At 33.9% G+C, this 26,474-nt stretch overlaps 1 protein-coding gene and 1 long non-coding RNA gene across 5 annotated transcripts in view; one reads left to right on the plus strand and one right to left on the minus strand.

Moving 5' to 3' along the window:
• The window catches only part of DIAPH3 (diaphanous related formin 3), a 506,099-nt gene that overhangs the window by 161,880 nt on the left and 317,745 nt on the right, over positions 1–26,474 (minus strand). For 2 of the 3 annotated variants that reach the window (XM_045053868.1, XM_045053865.1), the window contains exon 24: positions 12,477–12,665. In XM_045053868.1, coding sequence (XP_044909803.1) covers positions 12,492–12,665 — 174 coding nt within the window. In that variant the 3' untranslated portion in view covers positions 12,477–12,491. Of the gene's footprint in view, positions 1–12,476; positions 12,666–26,474 lie in introns of those variants that run through there. The other variant, XM_006927330.5, reaches the window with a different exon arrangement.
• On the plus strand, positions 9,404–26,130 carry LOC123384365. 2 transcript variants are annotated; one of them, XR_006595364.1, is made up of 3 exons: positions 9,404–9,443; positions 13,124–13,229; positions 24,747–26,130. It is a non-coding gene; the product is annotated as an uncharacterized LOC123384365 (long non-coding RNA). The 2 variants fall into 2 exon arrangements; XR_006595365.1 differs by lacking the exon at positions 9,404–9,443 and adding an exon at positions 10,227–11,073.

Genomic DNA, 26,474 nt, shown 5'->3' on the forward strand with positions numbered 1-26,474 from the left:
ATGACCTCTTGACACATTGATATTTTCATCTCAAAAGATATACAAACAATAGTACAGCAATACTGGGACTCTAAGCTGGGATAAAAGGATCAGAGCACAATAGTTGTGCTGGGTTGGTGAGTGGAACAATTGGCAGGCCAGAAGCTTGCTAGCATTTCAAAAGTTCAACTGCACAACTTTTCATTTTAAATTAATAGAATCTAAAAATCACATGATTCTCTTTCTGTGCTGACTTTCTCTAACAATCACCATTATTTTTTTTATCACTATTTTTATTTATTTAACTACAAGATCCTCATTTTCTAACACGGATAGGTCGTTTTGCAAATGCATGCTTTTGGTTACAGGAAGATAAGAAAAAAGTTAGTGGAATAGTTTCTTTCTTTTCTTCCTTCCTTCCTTTCTTCCTCCCTCTCTTTTTTTACTTTGTGTAATAAAAATCAAAGAATAGTCTCTATAGATTGTTGATCAATATCGGGAATTGGTAAAAATTTTCTGTAGAACACAAGATAGCAAATAATTTTAGGCTTTGTGGGACACATGGTCTGTGTCCCAATCGCTCAGCTCTGCACCTGTAGCACCAAGGCAGCCACAGACAGTATGTGAAGGAAAGACCATGCCTCTCTTCCAATAAAAGTTTATTTATAAAAACAGGTACAGGCTACTTTGGCTCAAGGTTCTGAAGTTGGATGTATGTTTTAACTGTGTCCATAAATCACAAGAGGCTAAAATGAACACAAAATGAAAAGATGTCATTTGACCAGTTACATTTTTATCAACTATTTGACAAATCATACACATGTCTTCTGTGATATTTACTACATGCGCACTGTATACTAGGTCCTAGGAGATAAAGCATGCTAACGGCCAACTTCCTGAAAAATGTACAGTCTATGAAAACCATAAGACTAAAGCAGATGAAATAAGTACAACCAAATATTCCATACATAAGTTGTCTAGCAAGACTATACTGGTTTACTAAAAAGAGACAGTCTATCATCAAGAACAAATACTCAGAGAAGACATTTTAGAGAATGCAAAAATTAGAACAAATAAAATTGTGTTAGATCAGTTAAGAATTAGAGGAAAGGTATTTCTGGCAAAGAGAACACCAGAAAGAAGTGCAGAGAGGTAGGGATGAGTGTGCCTGAGGTAAAGAATGGATGGTATAACCAGTTCAAAAGAGACAGAGTAGTCACAGAGAAGTACGCGTTCTTAGTCTCTTATCCACAAACTCTGCAGTCAGATGTTTTGGAATCTGTTTTTTTAGACAGAATGAATGTCAAGAAGGTACATATTCTGTGAAAGAATCACTCACTCAGAGTAACCTAGGGCATCATCCTTTGATTAAACTCATTATTTCTGCTCTGATGGGGCCTCTTGTCAGTTCAGGCCAGTTTGGCATCAAACGAACTTGGACACGAAAGTTACTTAAAAACTTCTGGTTTTCAGGGCATTTTGTATTTTGGGGCTGTAAAGGGGTTGTAGACATAGAGTGGATTTAGCTGCCCCAAACGCTAAGCAATCCTGTTTATTTTATAATTTTGTCTGATTGGTTGTTATATGGGCTTTTGACTAGCACCAATAAGTAACAGGCTTCAAGGATGGCAACAATTTTGCCTCTTTTTCAACTGTGATATAATTTCTTTTCTTTGGTTGTTTGTTTATAACTTGTTTTATTTTTTATTTTTTATAATTTACATCCAAAATAGTTACCATATAGTGCAACAATGATTTCAGGAGTAGATTCCTTAGTTACCCTTACCCATTTAGCCCATCCCTCCTCCCACAATCCCTCCAGTAACCCTCAGTTTGTTCTCCATATTTATGAGTCTCTTCTCTTTTGTCCCCCTCTCTGTTTTTATACTATTTTTGTTTCCCTTCCCTTATGTTCATCTGTTTTGTCTCTTAAAGCCCTCATATGAGTGACGTAATATGATTTTTGTCTTTCTCTACTAATTTCACTTAGCATAATACCCTCCAGTTCCATCCACGTAGTTGCAAATGGCAAGATTTCATTCTTTTTGATTGCCAAGTAATACTCCATTGTATATATACACCACATCTTCTTTATCCATTCATCCATTGATGGACATTTGGGCTCTTTCCATACTTTGGCTATTGCCAATGGTCCTGCTATAAACATGGGAGTGTATGTGTCCCTTCAAAACAGCACACCTGTATCCTGTGGATAAATGCCTAGTAGTGCAATTGCTGGGTCGTAGGGTAGTTCTATTTTTAGTTTTTTGAGGAACCTCCACACACCTGACAGGTGTAAGGTGGTATCTCACTGTGGTTTTGATTTGTATTTCCCTGATGATGAGTGATGTTGAGCATTTTTTCATGTGTCAGTTGGCCATCTGGACGTCTTCTTTGGAGAAGTGTCTATTCATGTCTTTTGCCCATTTCTTCACTGGATTATTTGGTTTTTGGGTGTTAGAGTTTGATAAGTTCTTTATAGATTTTGGATACTAACCCTTTATCTGATATGTCATTTGCAAATATCTTCTTCCATTCTGTCGGTTGCTTTTTAGTTTTGCTGATTGTTTCCTTCGCTGTGCACAAGTTTTTTTTTTATTTTGATGAGGTCCCAGTAGTTCATTTTGGTTTTGTTTCCCTTGCCTCTGGAGATGTGTTGAGTAATAAGTTGCTGCGGGCAAGATCAAAGAGGTTTGTGCCTGCTTTCTCCTTGAGGATTTTGATGGCTTCCTGTTTTACATTGAGGTCTTTCATCCATTTTGAGTTTATTTTTGTGTATGGTGTAAGAAAGTGGTCCAGGTTCATTCTTCTGCATGTTGCTGTCCAGTTTTCCCAGCACCACTTGCTGAAGAGACTGTGTTTATTCCATTGGATATTCTTTCCTGGTTTGTCAAAGATTAGTTGGCCATACGTTTGTGGGTCCATTTCTGGGTTCTCTATTCCATTCCATGGATCTGAGTGTCTGTTTTTGTGGCAGTACCATACTGTCTTGATGATTACAGCTTTGTAGTATAGCTTGAAGTCTGGGATTGTGATGCCTCCTGCTTTGGTTTTCTTTTTCAAGATCACTTTGGCTATTCGGGGTCTTTTCTGGTTCCATACAAATTTTAGGATTATTTGTTCTAGCTCTGTGAAGAATGCTGGTGTTATTTTGATAGGGATTGCATTGAATATGTAGATTGCTTTGGGTAGTATTGACATTTTAACAGTATTTGTTCTTCCTATCCAGGAGCATGGAATCTTTTTCCATTTTTTTGTGTCTTCTTCAATTTCTTTCATAAGCTTTCTATAGTTTTCAGTGTATTGTAATTTCTTTTCTTTTCTGAAAGTGCTGGACTCTGTGAAGACTCTGTGAAGGCACCCATCAAGTTCAAAAGTCTGTCTCTCTGGAGGCCTGTGCTTCTCAGGGTAAATGCTAAAGACAGACATTTACATCATGTTTGAAGAATATGCACTAGGTAATACAAATGGGATAAGTCCCTTTAATAATGGAGAGATCTATGGTGATGTCTGAAAGTAAGACAATACTCAGAGTCTACCTCTGAAATTAAAAAAAAAAAAAAAAAACTTCAAACACAAATACTAATTCTACCCAGAACTGGAATGTGATATGGGAAGGCTCATCATGACAATAGTCCACTGGTTTGGAAAGTATATACCTTGTAAATATGGATTGGGGAGGATAGTTACCTAGGGACTAGTCCATGTTACATACAAAGAAGATGTGCTGTGATTTAGTTCTTACTGTTAACACAATAAATGTAGTCTATGTTACAAAAGTTATAATGTTTTCCATATAGTACTAGGATTACAATAATGGATTGGTATGAATTCTGTCCTAGAATATGAGTAGAGTGAATTTGTGCTTGGTAATAAAAAAGTCATAAATAAGGGATATTAATATAAAGTTTTCTTTGGTAAAATTGTTAGAAGCAACCCAGGCGACACCATAAAGATTAAAATTATTTTCCCCCAAAAAAGTTTATGATAGTTGGCATTCCATCTTTCATTACAAAACAAATTTAAACAACAAAATACTGGAGTCATTTTCTACTTGGCATGTAGCTAATATTACAGAATACTCAGAAAGGCAAAGAAAACTATTTACAATTTTTTTTTTTTTTTAAGTATCGGATGAACAGTAAACCAATTGGTATGAGGATGTATCATAAAGATGTTTAACAAAGAGTGACAAACACAACTCAAGAAAATTAAGAGGAAAAAAAAATCACAGTTTCAAGATACGTTTTGAGTCTGAGAGCCTCCTCTCCTCATTTTTCTTTCAAGAGGCTTTTTGTAAAGAGACAGAGGATGGTGTGTGGGCCTTGCACAGCCATACAGAGAAGACAGAGATCAGTGCACACAAAGGCTAGATTCTGAATGAGTTTTCACAATTGAAACTGTTATTCCAGTGAAAGAGATTCCTGCTCACAAATGAAAACCTGTATAACCATTAGCGATACTCCTACAGAATTTTCCCACTGGACACTCCTTGATACTACACATGGAAAGTCATTCTTTTAATACCATCAGAAAATAAACTGTTACCTGCTAGGACTGGTGGTGGGGGTGAGGGTGTCTAAAGGCATTTGTTCCTGAGTAAAGCACAATCACGGTGTTTGTATCCCTTCCAAAAACTACTATACTGCAAAATTCCCTGATTCGTTCACTTCTCAGTTGGGTCAAATAATGAAAATACCACAGACATTTCCACCCCCTTAAGAACTCTTGAGCTCTGGCTACTCACTTGGGCCCAGAACTATTCAGACCATTGAAGAACCTTTCCTTCCAGAAGGGAAGAGTGGTACTGATGTCATTATCTTCTGGACACTGGGATAAACGAATGCTTGGACAATCAGAAGAATTAAAGTGGAATCTGACCCAGAGCAGAAAAGCATTCCTAATTTGGCAATTGTCTTCAAACTTCCTTCAAACACAAAGGAAGATGCTATCTATTGATCATGGACCGAAAGACACAGCTGTCCCTCTCATCTAAGGTTTCCAGAGAAGAGAATTCTCCACCTCCATACATAGATATAGACTAGTGCTGGTTATTAATTATTAAAATTCATTTTGGCCCTGTTTTCCCTGCACTGTGATTAGACCATCACTGGTAAAGGTATAATAGCACAATAGTTTAAAAATATGTACTCTGGTCAGAAAACTTGAGTACTGGCTTCATTGCTTACTGAATCTGTGACCATGTAGAGACATAAAGCAACTCTTTGATAAAAAAAAGTTTCATAAGTTTGCTGTATGGATTACATGTAATCATGAACACATATAGAGCCTGGCAAATAATATATGATCAATAAATGGCAGCAGTAGTAGGAGTGGGTGTTGTTATCACTGTCCCATAAAAGAGGAGGGTAAGAGAGAGAAATAGATCAAAGGCAGTGCAATCTAATTTGTTATATTCTTCTAAATAGAGGAGTGATTAAAACCATTGGCCTATTTAGATGTATCAATTTCCAAAAATGCTGGAAAGCTGAAAGCACCAATGCACAAAACTAGAATATGCACCATTATGGAAAATAATCTAAGTTTTATGATATCTGCAGAGGACAGGGTAATTGTCAAAGCCTTTATGAAAGCAAGTACACACATTAATTGCCTATCTGTTGAGATTGGCAGAGACATTCCCAAGTAGTATTTATGTAATATGCATTTCCTCTAAAATGGAGGCCTAATTGCTTAGTTATTCTAAATTGCAGAATGGAAAACAAAGGAGCCGTTTTGGCCATGTGGGTAAACAACAGATTTCTAAAAGCTAATTATCTCTTTATTTAATAGACTGAAGTTGTACCAAATGAGACATTTAAGTCTAATAAATAATAAACAAATTGTAACCTAAAGACTGAAATATAGGAGCTGCTCATATAGTTTTTATTGCTCCATTAAATAAGCTCTTATTTACTTCCCCCACAAAACATAATTATACAACACTGGGTCCATTTCAAGGCCATTCTGATGTGCTATTTAAAAATTATGTGAATCAACTTACATACTCAGGAAGTCTTAAGGCATAATATTTGAATTCTATTATCAAATGCCCTATTCGTTTCCATGATTAAGAAACAAATGCAGTCTCGAAAAACTTGCACATAATCACATAAAATTGCTATTACTATTTGTCTTACTAGAAATGATTACACATAAGAATAGCTATGCACTTCAAACAAATAAATACCAGTGTCTATACTTACTAGTTTCTACATCAGATGTTTCATACTTTGGGTATCTTCTAAATTAAGATAATTCAAATTTAAACATCAACCTCAGAAAGGGTATTCAAAATTCACATACTGATTAACTAGACATCATGAAAATGTAGTTAAATGCAGTTAACTTCTTTGTTTGCTTAATGTAATACCAAATCATTTAACAGAAATAATCAAAACTGTATATGTGAATATTTTAGAGACCTTCAGGCTAATTATTTTTAAGAAAACAAAAATCAGAAAAATGACCTTTGAATGCTGTAGTATGACAATATGAGATTCTGGGCTTTCTTAGTTTTGCTGCTGAAAAGGATTTTCAATGCTTCATTTTTCTTCTTAGGGAAATGTAGCCCACTATTCTATTTTTATTTTCATTCTATTAACAAAAATCACATCCCAAAACGATGGTGATAATAAATAGCACACTTGAAAATAGTTACCTGCTCTTTTGCCAAGGGCAAGTAATGATTTATGGTGGATAAGAAAGAGCAGGGATTTAATTCACTCCACTACCTCAGGTGGTGATACAAGAATTTGTACATCTGTGAAAGAACACAGTTCTTATTTGCATGGTGAAAATACTAAAGCCATGAAAATGTATGCAAGGAAGCTCCCTGTGGGTTTATGATGGGGTTATGTGAACATTTTTCTCTCCCTCTATCATTCAGGGCTGCGTGCCCTACATACGAAAATAAGATAAAACCAAAAGTTCCTGGGCTAGAGAGGTGACACAGCACTAACGCAGATTCAACAATTCGCCCTTCTACATTTTTTTTGAAGAATAGGAAAGCCAAGCTGAAAACTTCTACAAAGACTGAAGCAGTACCACGCTCCATACTAAAATAGAACACCCACAAGGAAAAATAATATAAAGTTTTAACTCACAATAAGATGTTTAAAAAATAAACCATATTGGCACATATGGTACAGGATATAAACATGAACCTAGTTAATTATCCTATCAAGTTCTGAGGAGTTTTATAACCAGTGTTTTAAATTAGTAAGTTCCATATACATTCACATTCTTAGTTCTCTAACACCAAATTTTGTCACCACCACCCACCAGGCCAGCCAGTCCCCATCTCTATCTTATTATCCTGTCTTGTTTTACTTCATAGGACTTTTTATAATTTGAAATTATCTTATATATGTCGTTGTCTGATTCACTCATTACTATTATAAACTTCACTACAGCAGGGACTTATCCTTATTTATCACTGTAGTCCCAGTGTATAAATACAAAAACTATTTTTGTTAAATAAAACAAAAGTGACCTATTAAATTTCTTTTCTACATCAATGAAATGGAAAATCATAGCACTTATATGTTTCATAGTAATAATACAAGGTTTCCATTAAAGATGGTATTTGTCAAGTGTAGAAATTGCATAAAATACGGTGTATCTGTTAAGAGTGTCAAAAATGGATATTTTGCATAAGAATATTTGCAGTAATTAAAAGTGCTAACTAAGTTGACATACTACTTTATTAACTTCTACTTCATAAAGCCTCCAAATGTTATAGAACTCATGATTTGACAAAAAATACATTCTACATCTACTATGGAAAGTAAAAAGTTATTGCATATTTTATACTATTTTTAAATATGAAAAAGGTAGCAACAAATAATAATATATTTAATACTTATATGACTAACGACTATAGCAGCTATATTAAAAGACTGAATACTTTGTCCCTGTATATTAACAATCTTCTTATGTTTGGAGGAAAACTAAAGACCATTCAGAATAATCATCATTTATTAGCATTTTACAAGAGGTGTTTCACTTTGGTGAGAATATTACATGATTAGGTGCTATGAAATAGCACCGAGATTCTTTAAAACTCCACAAGCTACAGAGAAAAAAAAAAAATCAAAGTTGACTTCCAAAATTTTAAAATGTTTTTAAAAGAAAGAAAATCTTTTCAAAAGTAGCTTCCTATATGAAAGCTTTCTTTTGTATCAAATATTTTATCATCTTGTATCAAATGACTTTCTGATTAAATCTATTAAAATATTCACATATAATATACAGTATTTAAAGATGTATTGTCTTAAAGTATTTGTTTAATAACATCTATATAAAGTGACGGTACCCTATCTTTTGAAGAAAAGTCTCCTGGAAAATGTCCAAATTTCTGGAATACAGGGACCTTAGTAACTAAGGTTTTTGGGGAACTTTCATCAAGTGAGAGCCCTACACTTATGCGAGACCCAGATCATGTTTGGGAAGATATACTATAAAGTTTTATAAAGTAATCCAACAGGGGCACCTGGGTGGTTCAGTTGGTTAAGCATCTGATTTCGGCTCAGGTCATGATCTCACAGTTGGTTAATTCAAGCCCTGCATTCAGCTCTCTGCTGTCAGCACAAAGCCTGCTTTGGATCCTCTGTCCCTCTGTCTCTGTCCCTCCCCCGCCTGTGCAGGCTCTCTCTCTCTCTCTCTCTTTCTCCAAAACAAACATTGAAAAAAAAATAAAGTAATCCAATAGGTCAAATAAGATGAGCTCTATGATTCACAAAGATGCAAGAGAAACCTTCCTTTAAGTTTATTTTTAAAAAGTTAAAATCTACTTTAACAATTTAGAAAAGTATTGTCCTCTTAGGAATGCAAACTGGTATAGCCTCTGTAGGAAAGAGTATGGATGTTCCTCAAAAAGTTAAAAATAGAACTATCTATGATCCAGTAATCAACACTACTGGGTATTTATCCAAAACATTAATTCAGAGGGACACACACACACCTCTATGTTTACTGCATTATTTACAATAGCCAAACCATGGAAACTGCCCAAGGGTCCATCGCTAGATGAATGGACAAAGAAGTGGTGTATGTATGTGTTCATGTATGTGTTCATGTGCTCACACATATATGCATACATTCTTTTTTAGGCTTTTTAATAATATTCCATTGTATATAATGAATATTATTCAGCTATAAGAAAGAATGAAATCTTGCCATTTGCAATACATAGATGGAGCTAGACAGTATAATGCTAAACAAAATTAGAGAAAGACAAATACCATACGATTTCTCTCATATGTGGAATTTAAGAAACAAACAATGAGCGAAGAAAAAAGAACACAGAGAGAGAGAGACAGAGAGCGTGAGCGAGAACAGCAAACCAAGCAACAGATTCTTAACTATAGAGAACTGACGGTTAACAGAAGGGAGGTGAGTGGGGGAGGGGTTAAGTAAGTAATGGAGATTAAGGAGTGCACTTGTGATGAACACTGGGTGATGTATGAAATTGTTGAATCGCTATATTGTACACCGGAAGCTGATATAACACTTTATGTTAACTATACTTAAAAGAAAAGAAAAAACAAAAATGTCCTCAATACAAAATTACTTATCTGAAATAAACACAAACCAATTATTAACCATAATTATTAATGATAATTATAACCATAATTGATTTGGTAAATTTCAGAAATAGACCCTAGTCTATGAATGATTAAGAATTATATTTAAGTGGAACAGAATAGTATTATGAATATCTGAAGCTAAAAAAATTTGAAGTGGATATAAAATTGCTGTAAAGATGACTTTCTAAACTTGAGCAAGCAAAAGTTATAACAAAATTATAGAAAATGAAACATTTTTATATTTCAAACTATAAAAATCAAAAGCCAAATTGAGGAAATATATTTAAAAGGTAAATACTGAGGCACAATGAGCTGATGTGTGTAAATCATTAAAAACAAGACAAATGCAACACAGTTCACAAAGAAGGAAATACAAATGGACTAATAAACACTTGAAAAAATGTTCAACTTTAGTAGCACTCAGAGAAATGTAAATTAAGACAAAACATAATTTTCTAATTTATTAAATTAACAAAAATCTTTAAAAAAATGAGAATATTCAACCGAAGAATATTCATAAACTAACAGCTTTAAAAGTTGGTGAAATTAGAATATACTTTCAGAAATCAATTTGGCAACATGCATCAAAAAGTCTTAAAACTATCCTTTTCTATTCCATATCCTAATAATTATGAATATTTGTCAATCATTTATACATAAATGTATAACATTGAAAAGATAGAAATAATTATTGTTCTATGACCTCATTACTGACTAATGCAAAATAAATTAGACATGGCATATCCAGGTATTACAAATTACAGATTAAGAACCACAAGAATAACAGGAAACATTGAGAAAGTTCAGTGAGATGCTAAACAACATATTTACTCTATCATATAACTGTTTTTAAAAGGTAGAAAATTTTAAAACTGAAAGAAAAATGTGCCAAAATATTAAAAGTGATTTTTTTTGGATAGGAGGATTATCGATAATGATCTTTTGGTCAACCACTTTTTAAGTGTTTTCTGTAACACAAAAGTATTATTTTTTAAGTTGGAAAAATAAAATAAACTTAGCTATTCTTAAAAATGAAATGCCTTCAGGAAAAATGTAAATTTGAAAGAAAACATTATTGAGATTACATTGGATCTAACATATTCTTAAAATTTTTGCTTCCTATCAGGTTTTAACTTTCCAGATTGATAGAATAGAGAATTGCTGAGAGGCTCAGTATGATAGACCAGGGGATCTGGGCAAAATCCACAAACAGTACAGCCAATTTACCATCATATAAGTCATCTAAATGACTCTGGCCAATACTAAAGGAGCCAGTGTTCAACTACCAGAATGTTTGGTAAATTAGGCAGTATTCAATTATTTTAAAATGATTTCCAGAAGCATATTCTTAAAATCAATGTTAAACCTTTCTGATCTCCATTTTAGTTAAAACTTTAAGAAATTTTTGAGAATACTTCCTGAATTTCAAGCGTACTCTTCCAAACAAGAAATTGTGCTTACGATTATTTTTTTCTCCTGGAAGAAACATGTGTGATACATTAAGGTACTCAGTTTGCTTTATTAAAGGTAAAATATGTCTGTAAAAGTGAAAGCAAAAAAGGCAAAAAGGCATCTCTGTCTACCCCCGGGGAAACTTTAGGTGAATTTGCAGCCCTGAGTTGTAAACTATGGTAATTTAGCAGTGAAGGTGATGGATTTTAATTAAAGCCTTCTGCAATCCTTAGTGGCTTAGAAGTGGAAGAGCCAAAAGTTTGAGGGAGTGAAAATGTAACTACAATTTCCTTAATTCTTTTGCTTCTAAGTTAGTGGTATCTTTATCTATCTATCTATCTATCTATCTATCTATCTATCTATCTATCTATCTATCTATCTAAGAGAGAGAGTGCACCTGTGCACATGCGAGCAAGCAGGGGAGGGGTAGAGGGAGAGGCAGTGAGAAGCTCAAGTAGGCTCCATGCCCAGTGCGGACCCAACACGGGGCTGGATCCTGTGACCATGAGATCATGAGCTGAGCCAATATCAAGAGTCAGACGCTTAACCAACTGAGCCACCGAGGAACCTCAGTTCATTGTATCTTTCAGCTTTGGAATATATACATATATATATACACACATATATATATGTAAATATGTATATGTAAAACTGTAAAGCTGTTACTTTTCTATTTTTAATTTTTTTCCAAGAGTTTTTACTAAAGAAAGTTTCAAAATATACAAAAGTAGAGCAAATGAGACAGTGAACACACCCTTCCCGTTAAGCACCCATCACCCAACTTTGGCAATTACTATTTATCACCAATCTTGTTTCATATACAAATTCCCCTCTACAAATTTCATCTACAAATATCCATTAATTCCCCAGTCATGCTAGAGTATTTTGATTGAAATCTCAGACATATTTTTGTTTATAAAATTTCAGTATAAGCCTCTACAACATACTTTAAAATATATTCACAACAACATTGTCCTGTCTACAGGGGAAACATAATATTCAAACTTTTCAGACTCCCTTTGTCTACATTTTTTTGGATTAGAATATATGTAAGTTTCATTTATGACAACTGATTGATAAATCTCTTAAGACTCTTTTAAATCAATACATTTTCCCTTCATCACTTTTTCCCTCCCTTAGAGTATCTTGTTGAAAAAATACTAGTTACTTGTCCAATAGAATTGACCCCTTTTCTATAGTTGTTAATTTATTGGTTGCCATAAATTATTACAGATTCGTTATTGATGTAGCAGTCAAGAGAGTGGGAATACTCTGGAACTACAAGAGTAGACCAGAGGACCAATATCACCTATGACCAATGACCAGTTAGAATAAAAGCATTACTTGTTACTAACAAGTAAACTAAAGGAGGAAAGCCCATTATTTAAAAAAAAAAAAAAAATGCTCTACATTTTAACTATACAAATAAGTGACCGTATCTTCTTTTTTTCACTGAAGTTTATTAAACTTCTAATAAAGGTACAAATTGCAAATTTGACAGTACTCACCAGTCTTCATTTCTAACAAGCGCTTTTTCTTTTGTTGGCGTGCAAGTCTTTCTTTCTCTGCTAATTCTTTGGCTATTTGGGCACGTTTTTCCCTTTCCTCTGCTTCTCTTTTTTTGATGTTCTCCTTTCTTGCTTGCTGTTACAAACAAATTTTGAAAAATGATCAATTTTAACCACAGTGATTTCACAAAGAGAATGGAAAATTATTAATCTGTAGAGCTGTGATTAAATATCTTTTAGATAATGGCTACTTCTAATATTAGTAACAGTCTTTTAAAAGATTAGCACATGAACCCTTGCTAAATATGGATCTATAAATACAACTTATGTTTAAAGCACCTGCATCTTAGTAGAATCAACTAAGAGAAGGGAGACGAAACTAAAAATAAAAAAAGCACTTAATTGACAAATCAAAACTGTTGCCCTATATATATTTCCAAGAGGGTCTAGCAAATGTATTTGAGTCTTCCATACATCCTCTGCTAGGTAAAATATTGAGTACAAAAAAAGCAATTGGAGAAATGATAGAAAAGAGCTAAAAGTTTGCAAGGACTGTTTCATATAATAATCAATCATTTAATGATTTCCTCTCAGATAAAGACAAGTGTCATAGGATGACTAGAGGAATATTTGGCCTTTCAAAGTCAGACCTCTGAGTTCTCATCAAAGTCACCAAGTCACAATTATGGGATCTCAATAGGTATGTGATTTAATTCCTTATTTTCTAAGTTTTATACAAATCAAGAAACACCTCTCATTTGTCATTAGTGGGAATTAAGAGGTAAACAAGGATTTTTTATGTGCCAACAGCATAGCTCATGCTACAATCTCCTATGTTCTCAGTAGCAATGAATTCAAACAAGCTACCTAATTGCTAGTTTATCACTAATGGTATTAAATAGAAAGTGCACAACAAAACTTTAACAAGTAGGTGGCTTTTTTTATTTGGGAGGAAACTTTCAGTTTTCTACTGTCATAGCCTTGTTTTTGTAAACCCTAGAGATAGTGCACGTTCTTCACTAGAAATCAAATAGCAAAATTTAAAATTATTGACCAAAACAATGAAAAGCACATGGGAAAAGAGGAGAAAACAAAAATCCTTGAGGCAATATTAATTCATACATCTAGCCCTTCATTCAAGAAATACTGAGACACTGAGTGGTAAGTGGTATTATTCCAAGCATTTGACATATATATGTGTGTGTGTATACATATATATATACACACACACACATATATATATATGATTTATAATATACATGCATATGCACATACACAATTCTAAAACAAGTTCTATATTCTGTGTGATAGGGTGGTACAGGAAGCAAAGACAGAAAATAATATGAAAATTTTGAAAAAATTGTATCATGAAAAAAAAGAGTGATGTGATAGAAGGCTTGGGGGGGGGGAGTTACTTCATATTAAGTGGTATAGATAAGGCCTATATCAGATAAGACCCCACTCACTGATTTCATTGATGCTGAAACTTCAATATCAAGAAGCTAGCTAGGTGATGATCTGGGGGAGATCAAACGCAAAGGCTGTTGGTAGGTTTGAGAGACAGAAGGCCAGTATGGTGGTATAAGATGAGGTCAGGAGCTGTGCCAGATCATTTAGAGTCTTCTAGGCTAAGATAGGGAAGGTTGGACTTTCTTTTAAGGGAACCAGAAAACAACTGGAAATTTTCAAGTAAGAGAATGCAAGACTAAGCACTCTAAGATACAAGTGCTAACCAACCACCTTTGTTCCAAAAAGTAGGATCTCCCTCTTAAGCAAATGGATTTGTTCACTGTCTAGTGTGTAAACTGAGGCAAAGGTTGGGCAGTCTTATTAGCTCTTAAAAAAGATTGGGTTTCCCAAGTTCAAGATTTTCCTCCAGTAATACAAACCACTGTGTATGTAGGTATTAAATCTGGCCTTCTTCACATTTCCCTGTGGGAATTTAGACTCAGGAATGAACAAAGAACTGTTTACTATGGCTGTTGCTATAATAAATTCTGTGACTCTATAGTCTTGTGTTTTCTGCCAACGTCCATGAAACAATGGCAGGCTAACAAGGTAAATTCTCCTACTCCTCACAGTTCATGACATATATTAATACTATTACTGCTAAGCTATGAAATAGCAGCTGCAGTAATAGGTGCTTTCCCATGCAATCCCTCCAATCCTCAGAATGGGTTCTGCATTTTCCACTTGGCACTGGCTGGTTAAATAGTTGTTCACTACAATGATTTCTGTAAGAGGCAGAGGCAAGACTTGAAAGCTAGGGGTAGTCTATGTTCTTTCCACCATGCTGCTTCATATTACGGGAGCATATGTTAGGCACAAAGTATACAACAATAGCCACTATAAGAATTGACATAAGGAAGGTAGGAGAAGGCCACATAAAAGTAGAAAAGAAGTGTGTTTTCAAAGACGAACATGTATACACATCCATGTGTGTACATGCGCACACATGGGTACCCACGTTTGTATATGTAACAAAGATTGAGTAGAAAGACCGGATCGTGGTGGAGAAAAAAACAAGCAAATATTCAAGTGTCAAAACTGTACTTCTTGCTTGAGGGAAATAAATAAGAGGAACCTGCAATAGATAAAAAAAGTATCATGTAGCTTATTTGTGAAACTTAAAGTACAAAATTTTCTGATGTAAATTTTCTACTTTAATGACTGGATGCATTTCAATGAGCACATTTAAAAGACAACTTATTAGCAGACATAATTGCCACACCCTTTTAGTATTCCATTGGGCAGTAAAAAGTCAAAATTACTTCCTAGGACCTATAAAATAATGTTTACATTTAGAAATAAGGTCTGAAGTAATTCTTAAAGTTATTTTACTTTATGGAAAATACACTATTGATTTTCATTTAAAAGCCAATCTCATTTAAAGCATATCTTCTTCTGACATTATAACTATTAGAAGAATTTTAGCTGGAAAAATACCAACAGACAGCACAGAGATAGGTATTTAGTCTGAAACTAATATCCCAGTTCAAACAGTAATTTGGAATTTTCTTTATTCTAAATGTTGAGAAGCAAAAGTAGCCAAAACGGAGAGATGAACAGTTAGAGAACCGCATTATTCTAGATACAATTTCCTCTTAGTTACGTCAATTCTACATTCCAAACTAGAAAGCAAAATTAGAGAAGAGGTATACATAAAGATGGCTAGCTCTAAGACATTGATTTGTTTAATAATCTTATTTTATTTTCTTAATGTTTATTTATTTTTGAGAGAGACAGAGATAGAATGCGAGTGGGTTAGGGGCAGAGAGAGAAAGAGACACAGAATCCGAAGCAGGCACCAGGCTCCGAGCTGTCATTACAGAGCCCAACATGGGGCTCGAACTTACAAGCTGCGAGATCATGACCTGAGGCGACGCTCAACCGACTGAGCCACCCAGGCACCCCAATCATCTTATGTATGTATGTATGTATGTATGTATGTATGTATGTATGTATGTATGTATGTTTTTAGTATAGTTGACACAGTGTTACATTAGTTTCAGGTGTACAACTTAGTTATTTGACAAGTTTACATATATTATGCTATATTCACCTTATTCTTAATGCAGCTTTTTATTTAGTAAATTGGCAAATTAATTGCACTGCCACCAACTACTTTCAGCTATGCAATGCCAAAAAAACTTTCTTTAGGTGCTTGCAGATCGTCCCAGATAGAGCCCGGTACATGCTCCTGTCTGAAAGATCTATGGGCTTACCAGTCTACAGCAATGACCACAGAGGGTTTTAAAACTTCAGTCACATTTTGACTGTTCAATTCAAAGGCATAATCAATAATTTACCTGAGTTCCTAAGGCTCACATGTATTTTATGGTAACAGCAAACTCTAAACTATCTACATAAAAATACACAGGTATGTTAATAACTATGTGTATAAAAACATATAGATATGTCAATATACGTGCATATGTGTGTGTATATTCTGAAAGAAAATGAGTTCACGATTATTTCCTACCTATAATTTACGTTTTCTGCATAGCAAATGTAACAACAAGAACTTTGCCACAACTAGTTTAAATATACATTATAGCATCATACATTTTGTCTCAGAGAAACCAAAATGACCCAAAGCCAGTGAATTTCAATGAATGTGCACACGTGTATTGAATTTAGAACAGCCTGGCAGAGTGTAATCCTTCCTAAGTTGTGGCTATTCTCATAAACATTATCTTTGAGTTTATAAACAAATTCCATCATCTTTATTATAAACTTCTGTGACTTGATTTTTCCACTCAACATTATATTTCTAAGATTCATTCACATTTTTATGTATAAACCGCACCTCATTTTCACTGCTTATAATATGAAGTCATCTCCCTACTGACTCACTTATCAGTGGGATTTGAATTGCTTTGGATTTTTGACTATGACAAACGAGGCAGATACATTTTTGCTCACATCTCCCTGTGCATATGTGTATGAGTTTTTTTATGGCAGATCCCATTACTTGGTTCTTAAACCTTTTCAGAAACTGTTGACAGTGTCTTTAAGCAGAAGAGAACAGGACATCTTAGAACGTAACACAAACAGTAAGGATATTCTTTGTTGAAGCTTTGTTTTTGTTCTAAAAGAGTGCTGGGTCCACTTATAAAATATCATTTGACAATGTGGGTTATGACCAAAATAGTTTGAAACCCACTGCTCTCTTGGGTAGAAGTGGAGTTGATAATAAGGGGAGAAGTTCATCATCAAGCTTACTAGATGGTGTCAAAGAGCTTCCACAGTGTGCCAAAAGATACAGCCACCATTAGTGCATAATCATAGCCTAGATACTAACCAAATTGTTATCATCAGTCTTCTACTTGGCAGCTTATAATGGTATCCCATCGTGCTTTTAACTTGTATTTCTATGGTTACTAATTAGTTCAAGTTGCTTCTCACATGTTTATAAAACATTTCTATTTCCTACTCTGTGAAATGCCTTTTGGATCTTTTACCCACTTTTTTGTTAGGCTGTTTATCAGTTTCTTAATTTGCAGTTCTTTAAAATATTCTGAATACGAATCTTTTGTTTGTTTTATATTTTAGATTTTAACTGTCATCATACTTCATTTACCTATGCTGTCTTTCAGTAAAGAGAAGTTGTTAAATGTAGTAAAAGGTATTTTTTTTAAGAAATTGGGATGCCTGGGTGGCTCAATCTGTTAAGTGTCGGACTTCGGCTCAGGTCATGATCTCATGGTTCGTGAGTTCGTGCCCCTTATAGGGCTCTGTGCTGACAGCTCAGAGCCTGGAGCCTGCTTCAGGTTCTGTGTCTCTCTCTCTGCCCCCTCTCCCACTCACACTCTGTCTGTTTCTCTCTCTCAAATAAACATTAAAAAAAATAAAAAAAATAAAAAAAGAAATCCTTCCCTACTTCAAAGACAAAGATAATCTTCTATGCTTTCTTTTTAAGCTTTAACAATGCTATTCACATTTTAGTACCTACTTTATCTGGAATCAATGTTTTCGAGTAGTATGAGGTGGGGATCCTATTTACTTTTTTCTATTGAAAATGAGTTGAACTGTAACATTTCACAACTAGCCTACCCTTTGCCCACTGATCAGCAAAGCCCATTCTTCTGTATTTCAAGTGGCCATATATGTGTTGATGTTTGGGGGCTGCTTTAGTCTGTTTGGTCAATATATCCATGTCTGAATCAGTAACACTCTGTCTTATTATAGCTCATATCTGATTTTCCTTCTTTAGAATTGTCTTTACTCTTTCTGGGCCTTTACTCAGCCATCTAGTTTTCAGAACAAACTTACTGAAGTTTTTGGAAAGGTCTATTAGGATTGTGAACAGAATTGCTCTGATTCTGCAGATTTAGATTAAATTGGAATCTTTATGATAGTGACTCTTTCTGTTAACAAACATGATGGGGCTCTCCATTGACTTAGGATATATATATAGTATATATCCTAACTTATTATATGACTTTGTGTGTATATATATATGTGTATAGGTATATATATACTTACATATATATGTGTATAGGTATATATATACTTACATATATATATATACATATACATATATATACATATACATATATACATATACATATATACATATACATATACATAGATATACATATATATACATACACATATATATACACATATATATACATATACATATACATGTATATATACATATACATATACATATATATATATAAGTATATAGTGTGTGTGTATGTAAAACTTTCTGGGCCAAGTATTTAATTTACTTGAAGATTCTAAATAAGTCATTAAATTAAAAATTAGTTATAGACTTATTCAAGCTTTGATTTTCTTTCAAAGTCAGTTTCAATTATGTTATAATTTTTCTAGAAACTTATCTGCATCATCAACCCATCCAGTCTGGCCTATAAATTTTTATAGTGTGCTTGTCTCTTTTTACTATCTTCTGTATGTATAATTATATTCCTTATTACGTCTTTAATATTTTTTCCTCATTAACCTTTTCAGAAACGTATCTAATTGTCTTTTCAAAATAATCATGGTTTAGCTTTTCAAAAATTCTCTAAGTCATTTTTTCCTTCATTCCTTTATTTTCCTATTTTTTCTAGGATTATACAATTCCTTTTTAACTTCTGAAGTCGGATGTTTAATTTTCAGTCATTCTGATTTTTTAACATAAACAGAGTATAAATTTCTTTATACCACTATTTTGCTGTGTTCCATAAATTCTTCAGGTCTAATTTTACTCTAGGACTTCCTTCTTGACACATGAGTTATTTCATGTGATTTTAGAATTTGCAAAACAGAGATTTTAAAATTTCATCCTTTTAAAAATTTCATCACTAATTTCATACTATTGTAGTTAATGAACGAAGCTGCACCTTAGAAATACATCAAGATTTCACGGTCTCTAGTATGTGATTACTTTGATAAAAGTGCCACTTATGGTTGAGAGGTGTACTCTAATTGTTGAGTTGGGTTCTCTATATATTACATTGAATCAACTGTGTTAATTGAATTGTTTAAAGCTCCCATATCTTTCATAATCAATTAGAGAACTTTGTTGAAGATCCAAATATAATGCTAACTCTATCAACTTATTCTAGAAGTTATACATTTTTACATGTTTGTTTTGGTGCCATGTTATCATTCACATGAAAATTTTTGACTTGTACCTTTCTGAAGAATTAAGCTTTCTATCAGCATGAATATTCCCTTGTCTTTATGTCTATTTTATCTGTTACCACCATAGTTTTCCTCTTTCTTTTGATTAATATTGCATTTCATTACCTGTTCTGTTACTTTAAACCTTTCCATGTATTTGGGTTATAGGAGGTCTCAAACAGCACAAGGCTACATTGTTTATCCAATCTTAGTCTTTAAAATTTTTATCGTGACTTATGAAATACTTGTTTCCACCACCTTATATTATTCGTTTTATTGGTCCTCCTTTATCTATGCCACTTATGTATGTATGTATGTATGAATGTATATCTTTCTTGGTTCATTTCTCCCCCTATGGTTTTGAATCTATGCTGGAACATCAATCCTTTTACTGGTTATCTTGGTAATTTTATCACACAAATTAATTTAACAAGGCCTAACGTTCACTGATAGTTTTATCTCCTTTCCTCTCCTTTGAACAATACAGAAAGATAAAACACCTGAACTCCAAACACCTCATTCAATTTATTTAACAACGTTGTCCAGTAGTTAAGCTCTATACCTCCCTTTTCTACAAAACAAGTTAGACATTATTTTATTGTATACGTTTTTTATATTTAGTTTAATGGTAAGTATGCCTTCTTGTCTCTCAATTCTTTCTGAAGAAAAAGAAAATGTTGCTTCTTTAAATACATCCTGTAGAGCTGATGTCAGAAAACTATAATCTTGGGCTGGCCAGCAATTGTAAATAGTTATATCAGACATAGCCACACCCACTCACTTACATACTGCCTATGACTGCTTTTGCACTGCTACTGAAGAACTGAGTTATTAACATTTAGCTTGCATATATTTACTATATGGCCCATTAAACAGCCAATCCCTGCTTTGGAGGATCCTTCAACAGAGAGATGTTCATGAAAAATAACCCTTTCTCCTTGAAGACTTCCCCAACTTCCTCACAAGACAGCCATATTTTAAAATAGTTTGTTGTGTTGTGGTGGGATTCATCTTTGAGAGTCTCTATTATGTGAGAAAATTCTCAAAAGTGTATTCTTATAGGAGGCTGACCAACACATCTTTATTTCTTAAATATTTTTATATAATGTGTCGATTATGATAGAATATATATTTTTCTGGGTAACATACTTACGTGTTTTAGGATCCAAAGGTAAACAATTTAACAAGGAACAGCCGTATAAAATCCTGGGTGCTCACTCAAATAAGTTTGTTGAATGGACAATCAAGAATATCATCAAAAATACAATAAATATGACATTTCACTACTTTCAAAAATAATTTAAAAATGAGTTTATTATTATTTATTAGAAAGGCAGTGTAAAGGCTAGAAGGAAATCTAAAGTCTTATTGTCTTTGTCTGAATCTCCATCTGGCACTAAATAGCTATGTAACGTGTGTCTCAGTTTCCTCTTTTGTAAAATGGGCAAAATAATACCTACTTTATAGTGATATTGTAAGAATTAAATAAAATGCCTGGCATACAGTAAAATCTATGTAAAACAGCAATTATCAATAATATTAGTAATATTACTAATTTATATTATTTCCATTATATGTCATTAATGAAATGCCCCACTAATTATTTATTTGGGAACAAATCAAGGAAGAGCCACTTTCTAGCTTGCAATGATCATATATGCTTCTATATATATGAGGAAGTGTCAATTCTCATAGTGCCTATGAGAATATAGTTTTCCATTCAGAGATGTTGGAATATGACTGTACACTGACTCGACAGGAAGTTCCTCCAAAGCATGTACCCAATGCAGCTGGATTACTTGGCAGGGAAGTTACAGAGGTGAATTAAATATGGGAGGCAAGATATACTCTTGATCTCAAGTCTAGTTATTTACCACTAAAAATTTATTTTTATATATATATAGACACATGTTTTAATACTTCTAAATCTAATATACTTTATGAGCTTTTATTCTGAAAAAGAGAGTTTAGTTTCCTGTTTCCCGCCCCCCCCCCCCAAAGAATTGCTTGCATTTCAAATTAAGATAGTCTTGGTAAATTAACTTCAAAACTTGCCCAATGACACAAAATTTGCTTTCCTCAAAAGCAAAATTTAAAAAACCAACGTGCACATTGCCTCCTTCCAGCTTAATAGTCTATTATATACTGTTTCTTGAAATACTTAAAAACTTATTTTATAAGAGAAAAATTGTAACATAAGAATACAAGTGGACTTCCACAGATCCCAACTTTTTGATCATACCTCATCTCTGTTTCTAACTCTTAGCTCATTTAAATAGTTTTATCTACCCAACTCAACATTTTCAACCTATGATAATATTCTATATATTTTTGTAACTCCAAAAACTTCTGGAGATTTTATTATATAAGAAAGTTGAAGAGATTATAAATGTCTTCTTATTCAGAGTTATATTTCTTTCAACATTAATGAATATTTAAACTATGCAAACCAGGGATCTCTTCAGTTTTCACTGAACTCAAAAATCTTTTCTTCCTAAGTATTTTATTTTTGTCTCAGATTCCTAACATAAGATTAGAAAACCAGATTTAAATCTGCAGGCTTTCCAGAGGGATACAGGTATCAGGTACTATGAAAACACAGGCTAATTTTCTCAAAATAAACAACTACTTAAGAGTCCACCATGTTCCCACCAAACGCTTTTTTTAATAGGAGTTTACTCAATTTTAAGAAGAGGCAATGTTCAAACATACTAAATGAAGCTTTCTAGAAATTCCTGATGACTCCATTTTCAGGAAGAAATGGAAAATATTTTAACTAAGAAAACTTTAAAAATGTATTCCTGTACTATTCCTGTATTGAAACACGAAAGAAAATAATTTTTTCTTAGAATTACCAGACACAAACGTCTTTAAGAATACAAAGTATGTGATCTACTTGTTCGTTTTCCATCAAGTCTGTCTGTCTTTCTTTCTTTCTTTCTTTCTTTCTTTCTTTCTTTCTTTCTTTCTTTCTTTCTTTCTTTCTTTTTCTTTTTTTGTTCCTTATGTTTATTTTCAGAGAGAGAAAGACAGAGCATGAGCGGGGGAGGGGCAAAGAGAGAGGGAGACACAGGATTTGAAGCAGGCTCCAGGCTCTATGCTGACAGACAGACATGGGGCTCGATCCCACAAACCATGAGATCATGACCTGAGTTGAAGTCGGTCACCTAACCAACTGAGCCACCCAGGCATCCCCCCCTGTTTTTTTTCCATCAAGACTTGCTTTTGTAACTGAATACAAAAGTTCCCCCCAACATGCAAAAGATAAACAATGGATTAGAATTACCTTGTGGAAAATTATTCTTAGAAATCCCTATTTGCAGTAATTATAGGGTAGATGCTTTATAAGGGACTCTAGAATGATAGTAAAAATTAAATTCTCTGGTATTATCAAATTCAATGAAAAAATGCTCTCAATGAGAATAGGAGAGCATAATATATACGGTATACGGGCACAAACAATTCATCATCTTAACATTCAATAAGGTGGTGTTATTAGTTGAACTTTTTATGACCATGAAACTTAGGAAAATGGGAAACTATGCTTTGAGAATGTCCCCAAGAATGTTCAGGTGCTGATGAATTAAACTGCTTCAGCTGCAAGTTGCTCTTTTCTGTAAAAATCAGTCTCAGGTGAAACAACACATTACATATTAGCCCATCAGGGATTTAACAATACTGACCCATCATCATTATGCCATGAGTTTGTCTGCAATTCTTTCAAACATTTTGTAAAATCCTCAAGTAAATGAGATATTTCAATCTATTCTGTGACTTCTTTAACAGAGAGTATGAAATATTCATAACTGTGGTTTCCCAAAGTACAACTTGATTTTCCAGTAAGTGTGTTTTCTCCCCTAGTGTTCTGAAGTGACACAGTAATTTAAATATTCTTTTTATCCCCCAAATGTGAGGCTAAATAAAGGCATAGCTAGGCACAAGATGGTAGTCACGAAGTATAGTGCTTAAAGGTAGACTTGGTGATAGGGCCTATCACCTATCACTATTGTTGTTTTGAGTTATTACTATCACCTCTTAGTTAGGAAAGCAAGGAGAACATCCAACTAAAGCCCCACAATATTCCATGTAAACCTGGTCATGTTTAAAACATAACATTAAAAGTAGCCTTAAGATGGGGGGCACCTGGGTGGCTCAGTCAGTTGGGCGTCTGACTTCGGTTCAGGTCATGATCTCATAATTGGTGGGTTTGAGCTCTCTTTTGGGCTCTGTGCTGACAGCTCAGGACCTGGAGCCTGCTTCTAAGTCTGTGTCATCTCTCTCTGCCCCTCTCCCACTCATGCTTTGTCTCTGTCTCTCTCTCTCAAAAAAAAAAAAAAAAAAACATAAACATGGGCATTGAGGAGGGCACCTGTTGGGATGAGCACTCGGTGTTGTATGGAAACCAATTTGACAATAAACCTCATATTTAAAAAATACATAAATAAATAAGTAAATAAACAAAAAAATTAAAAATAAATAAACATTAAAGTTTAAAAAAAAAACATTGAAGTCAACAGTGTGTGCACTCTGTCTTGTTCAGAATGCAGAGGACCAATATCTGATGCACAAAGAGCATGCCATTTTGTTCATTTTTGCTTGTGGTACCCTAATTTAATGTTGTATTTTCAATTACATGGGTTAATAGACTTATTATTATGTATTATTTTTTCCCATTATCTATCAATAGTTGACCTTATCACTTTATTAGAATAATCCAGTCTTTACCTTTTGCTAATATTACTTCAGTGAGCAAACTAAATATTTAAAATGTAAAAGGGAAATACAAATTACCAGTCATTTAATCATATAGACCTGTCAGATGCACTAATAATCCCACTAAGCAATGTGTAGTAAAAATAAATCTTATCAGTAAAGAGAAAATGTAAGTCAATTAGTCTAGCTGTGTTTTTACTGTGAAAAGACTAAAAATTAAAGATTAAAAGAACCTATCATAATTATTTTCAAGGTTGCAAGTCTAAAATATTCAGCACCTGGAATAGCTCTAATTCCTTAAATAATCAGATAGTAAAGGATATGAAGAAAAACATCCTAGAGCTAAAATATTTGGGTTTTTTTCTAGGTTTGGGGCTTTATACCTCCAACTATGATCTCAGAATAACAACGGTGCCAATGAAGACAATTTGTAAGCTGTAAACTCAACAAAACAAGCAAGGAGAGAAGATATTTCCTATAACTACCCAAGTTGACTCACCATCCAACCAGATGACTTTTTCACATGCTTCTTTTCTCTGATAACATGATCAATGTACAGGATTTAAGAAGCACACGGGAAAAGCTTAGTGCTTTGGAATTCCTAGTGGTCACCTAGTTAGTCCATACAATGGTTATCAGAAATGGCATTTACAGTTGACAAGGATAAGATTTGTATAACTTAAATGATCAGTTTTGTTCTGGCTGTCCTCCATATCAAAAATATTTGTATACTAAAAATACCCCTCATTGGATGATTTCATTTTTGTTTGGCAAATCACTACTTCAGTCTCAGTATTCAGTAGAAGAGAGAAATTATATTTGATCAATCCATGCAGCAAGATTAAATGAGTTACAACTGATTTTATTTTTGTTCACTACACAGTGTATTTCAATCGTATGAACGAAAAATCAACTTAAAGTCTTCAAGTAACATGAATGATGGATCTTTAAATGGATCAAACATAACTTTAACAGAATTGTAGAAATAATCTAAACACAGAGCTATTATTGAAAAATAGGTACTCCTTATTTAGTTCAAAGTGTCTATATAGAAGCATTAAAAAAAAAAAGGGGAGAAATCCTTAAAATATCGATTCTGTTATCATGAGATGGGAGAGGTGAAAATTATTTCTATTCTCTGTAGATAGCTAACTTGTTTTGGGGGTATATGTACATTATGTCATTTGATCTTCAAAATGTAACATCCTGAAGAAACACAAGCTGTTATTAACAGGAAACAGGCTCACTAAGGTTAAGTAACTTGGCCACAGTCTTATCACCCTGGGTGTTCTGATGCCAGAGCTTTCACTGTCAGCCATTGCTGTCTTCCCCAAAATAAGACAACTGGCAAAATACCACTGTTAAAAACAAGCACAAAGGGTGAATTCATAAGTAAGTTAAGATTTGAAGAAAACAGAGTGACTCCTTTCTCAATGATTGCCATTACACAATTCGGATGGGAGGTATATACGTAGGAAAGAAAATTTAGGGGAGGAATCGACAGGACTTCAGGGACAAGAAAAGAACAAATGCAAAGTTTGGCACATATACTCAAAACTGGAACACAGAAAAGAAAGGAAGACCTAACGGAGGCCACCCCACCTTTTGTGCGTGTAATAGTAATCCCTTTTAAGGCAAGGATTGTTTTTCCTCGCCCTCAAAATCCTAACCCAAGTGGGGTGCCCAGATATGCAGGGTCTTAGAAACTATTAATAAAGAAGGATGCCCAGGAATCTTTTCCAGTACTTTAAAATCCCTACAGGAGGGGCGCCTGGGTGGCTCAGTCGGTTAAGCGTCTGACTTCAGCTCAGGTCATGATCTCACGGTTCGTGAGTTCAAGCCCCGCGTCGGGCTCTGTGCTGACAGCTCAACCTGGAGCCTGTTTCAGATTCTGTGTCTCCCTCTCTCTCTCTCTGACCCTCCCCTGTTCATGAGCTGTCTATGTCTCAAAAATAAATAAACGTTAAAAAAAAAATTAAAAAAAAATAAAATCCCTACAGGAAATGTTAATGTGCTCAGAAAAAGAGCTACAAGAACCAAAAAATGTGACTTCTTTAAGTGTAGTCACTCCAATTCTGTGTTGGAATATATGAAA

The sequence above is a fragment of the Felis catus genome, chromosome A1 (genome assembly GCF_018350175.1).
Source record: "Felis catus isolate Fca126 chromosome A1, F.catus_Fca126_mat1.0, whole genome shotgun sequence".
NCBI classification, from domain to species: Eukaryota; Metazoa; Chordata; class Mammalia; order Carnivora; family Felidae; genus Felis; species Felis catus.